A 3605-nucleotide genomic window follows, 5' to 3' on the forward strand; every position below is an offset into this window, starting at 1 on the left:
AATCACACAAATGGCTGGCAATGAAAGGGAAATTGAACACACAAATACACAATCAAAATCAAAACCAAAAGCCTTTCAAAATGCTCTCTTCTCTTCTCTTGTGCTCCACTTTATTATATTTATGTTATCATGTGGATCACCCAGCCCCTCCTCCTTTTGCCTACTCATCAACAGCCAAAGGAACAGATTCCGCCTTCAAACACACAAATCACCATGCTTAATTAACTATACTAATACTGCATATTATTGATAATCAAATTAAATATATTTGGGGCCTGCTTACCATTTTACGGTACTTGAGAGCATAGAACATTTCGAGATAACGACGGATCTCAAGCCTGTCAAGCTTTGACACATGCTTCCAGAATCCGTAAACTCCGGCCAATGTCAGCAACCTGTCCGAGTAGATCTGCCATGTGTATCTACAAAACAAACAAATACATGTTTTTATGTTTATGTTTATGTTTATGTTTACGTTTACTTGCTTAGGTTTAATCGCTTGCTTGCTTACTTCTCCTGGATACGCTGCAGGCCACCCTTGGAAATGGTCTCCCAGTACGAAGGATCTTGTTTGGTCTTCTCAAAGAAATTGACAAGCAACTCGGTGACCTGGTCCCCATGATACGGGTCGATATGGAACCCAGATTTCCCATGAACAATGATCTCAGCAGGGCCCCCGTGAAGTGTTGCAAACGTGGGCAGCCCACAGGTCATGGCCTCCACCACCGTCAGCCCGAATGCCTCATAAAACGCAGGCTGAATAAACGCTCCCCTCGTGTCTGCAATCACACGATACAACTCCCCGTTCCTCACTCTGTTCATCTGGGAAGATATCCATCTGAACTGGCCGTTGAGCTTGTAGTTCTCGATCAGCTCGTGCATCTTCTTCATCTGCGCCTGCTCTTCAAGGTCTTTAGACTCCTTCCTTCTGTCACCACCCACCACAACAAGGTTCACCAGCTCACGAAGCCGGTCATTCTTGGAGTACCACTCCACCAGTCCTGTTAGGTTCTTCACATTGTCGAGTCTGGCCATGGTGAACAGAATCGGCTTACTCTTGTCTTTCAACACACATCTGCATCACGTTCCATTCTATTCTGTTAGCATGACCACATGTTTGAATCAGAAAATGAATCCAACTAACTTACAGGTGTTCTTCATTCTCAACAGAACTGAAGAGAAGCTCATCGATTTCAGGGTGGAGGGCTGTGAGCCTCTTGTCTTTCTCGGTGTAAGAGTAGTAGATCCCCATATCAGCACCAGGGGATACAATATTGAACTTGGGGTCAAAAACATCAATCCCATGGACCACCCTGTACAGTCCAGGCATTGTGAAGGCGGTATGGGACTCGTACTGTCCAACTGTGTCCTTGCTGAAAACAACAACATATGTCAACACATGTTAAGCAGTAGCAATTTGAAAAGTATGTATGTATTACCTTCCAGCAATCTCTTGGAAAGTACTGGTGATGATGAAGTCGGTATGGTTCATTGCAATAAGATCAGCTGTGAACTGAGAAGAGAAATGATACTTGTTGTCAAAGTTCTTCCAGTAGATATCAGAATCAGGGTACTTGGTTTTCTCCAGGGCATGAGCAATGGTGCATTGAGTCACACCCAACTTGTGAGCCAGCAAAGAGGCAACCAGATTGCCCTCACTGTAGTTACCGATGATCAAATCTGGTTTTGCCTGCAGCTCTGCGGTAACTTCCTTAGCAACATCCTCGGTGAAGGTCTCAATGTATGGCCACACCTCAAAGCGAGAGATCCATTTGCGAAGAATTCCCTTTTCGGTTCTAAAGGGGACTCGGAGGATGTGAGAGTGCTCTGCTCCAAACACTTTCTCAAGACGCTGCCCGCAGGTGGTGCCTACAGCATCAGGGAGGAGCCTTGTGACAATGAGGATGCGAGGAACGATATCAAGGCCTTGCTCCTTTATCCTCCTCAGCATCTCCTTCTCCAAGGCGGGAACCTGATCCAGAATGTAAACCACCTGGCCACCGGTGTCCGGGTACCCCAACACGTTCTCCTGGGCGAAGTAGCCATGGGGAGAAAGGATGACGACGTTGAACACCATGGGGATTCTTCCAAGGAACTTCTCGAGCGTGCAGGCGTCAGGGGCCTCCAGGAGGTCCAGCAGCATCTGGATCATCTCCGTGACGCCCTCGGCTTTGTTGCCCCAGCCTCTCTCCAAGCCGATCTCTTGGAACTTATGCTCGAACTCAGAGTATGGAGTGGATGCGTCCAGCGTAGACAGGTACTCGGAGGCCTTCCTCAGCACCGATTGGAGAGCATTCAGGTTTTGGATGCGATCATTGAGCATCATTGTCTTGCCCTTGCAGTGGTGGGTTCGTAGGAAATCGAGGAGCGGGTGCATGCTGTCCTTGTCATGAAACATCTTAGCAGAGAGATGCCTGTTGAGGAACTCCACCCCGTTCCCAATGGACTTGGTGAGGGTGGGGCGGGGGAAGGAGGCCGTGAAAGGTTCGAAGTCCAGTTCCAGAACGAAGTTGCCGTTGGAGGTTCCATCCACCAGTTCCTCTTTGAAGTGAAGGTACTCGGGAACACTCAGCTCCTCCACCACCAGGGCGTTGACATTGACTCGAACATACTCCCATACACCCGGCCGGAGACGAATAGCAAGGGCCACCCATGGAGGCAGCACAATCGCTTCCTGGGTGGACTTGAGGACCTCATAAAAGGCGCCGTCATGGATGAGTTTGCTCTGATCCTCTTTGCAGATCTCTTCAAACTCTGACATCAGCTGGTGGGGCTTCAATATTCCTTTACCATGGCTTTCAATCCTGAACACAAACATATATATATGCTCTGATGATTAATTAATTAAGCTGCTACTACTACTACGAATAATAATTAAGAAGAGGATGTATATACCTTGAAAGGACCATAAGGATTTCATTACGATGGGTGGCGAGAGTAGAATCGAGGCGCTCACGAAGACTGTGAACACGGGTCAGTACACGTTCGGCCATCTTCAACTCAACTGCAGAGGAGGTTTACAGATCGATCAAGAGTATGTTTACAAGTGCACGGAACTGTTCTGATGGATTGATTGATTGATTTGTCAAGTCAAATATGATTATTATGTAATTGTATTATCCGCATACCAAACATTTTATTTTATTTTATTTAGTAAAATGGAATTCATAGCTAAATTTCTCTAGAAACATTAAGTTAAAAGATGCAGAAAGAAAAATGAAGAAAAAAATGCATACCTGAGTACTAAAAGAAAAATAACGAAACCAACGAAACAGAGGATGGGATATAGAAGAACGGAGTGAAATGGGATGAGAAGAAGAGTGGAGGAAGGAGAGTTTAAATAGGCAAACCCAAACCAAACCAAAGCAGAAAGTGGATAACACGCACTCTTCACTTTTTCCTGGATAACCTTTGCTTTCTCTACTTTCACTTGTACTTTTTTATTCATTTATTTGTTTGTTTATTTCGGCAGGCACCTTCTATTATACGTCATCGTCACATGTTTTTCTTAGAAACACAGATGAATTCACAAAATTAGTTTCACTTTTAACTAAAGCTAATTCCTTCAAATTAAATCACACAAAAGAATGTTTCACTTTTTATTG

The 3605-nt window shown here is 45.1% G+C and overlaps 1 protein-coding gene across 1 annotated transcript; it reads right to left on the minus strand.

Annotated features, from left to right (window-relative positions):
* LOC143541790 (sucrose synthase-like) lies at nt 1-2995 on the minus strand. Its single transcript, XM_077034522.1, has 6 exons — nt 2896-2995; nt 1440-2804; nt 1149-1373; nt 512-1075; nt 284-422; nt 1-193 (listed from the first exon to the last, which is right to left on the minus strand). The coding sequence occupies exons 1-6, from the start codon at nt 2991-2993 to the stop codon at nt 161-163; spliced, it is 2424 nt and encodes an 807-aa protein (XP_076890637.1). The 5' UTR covers nt 2994-2995; the 3' UTR covers nt 1-160.
* Nucleotides 2996-3605: the final 610 nt, after the last annotated feature.

Source organism: Bidens hawaiensis, unplaced genomic scaffold, assembly GCF_021521415.1.
Source record: "Bidens hawaiensis isolate Kalapana, Puna unplaced genomic scaffold, B.hawaiensis_p1.1 tig00012646_1, whole genome shotgun sequence".
Taxonomy (NCBI): domain Eukaryota; kingdom Viridiplantae; phylum Streptophyta; class Magnoliopsida; order Asterales; family Asteraceae; genus Bidens; species Bidens hawaiensis.

Bases quoted from the DNA above. Each gene is read 5' to 3' on its own strand.
- LOC143541790 (XM_077034522.1), bottom strand. From the start codon at position 2,993: ATGGCCGAACGTGTACTGACCCGTGTTCACAGTCTTCGTGAGCGCCTC. The intron at 1,374-1,439 runs GTAATACATACA...TGTTGTTTTCAG, and splicing joins TTCCAAGAGATTGCTGGAAG to CAAGGACACAGTTGGACAGT. The intron at 194-283 runs GTAAGCAGGCCC...GTGTGTTTGAAG, and splicing joins CTCTCAAGTACCGTAAAATG to GCGGAATCTGTTCCTTTGGC.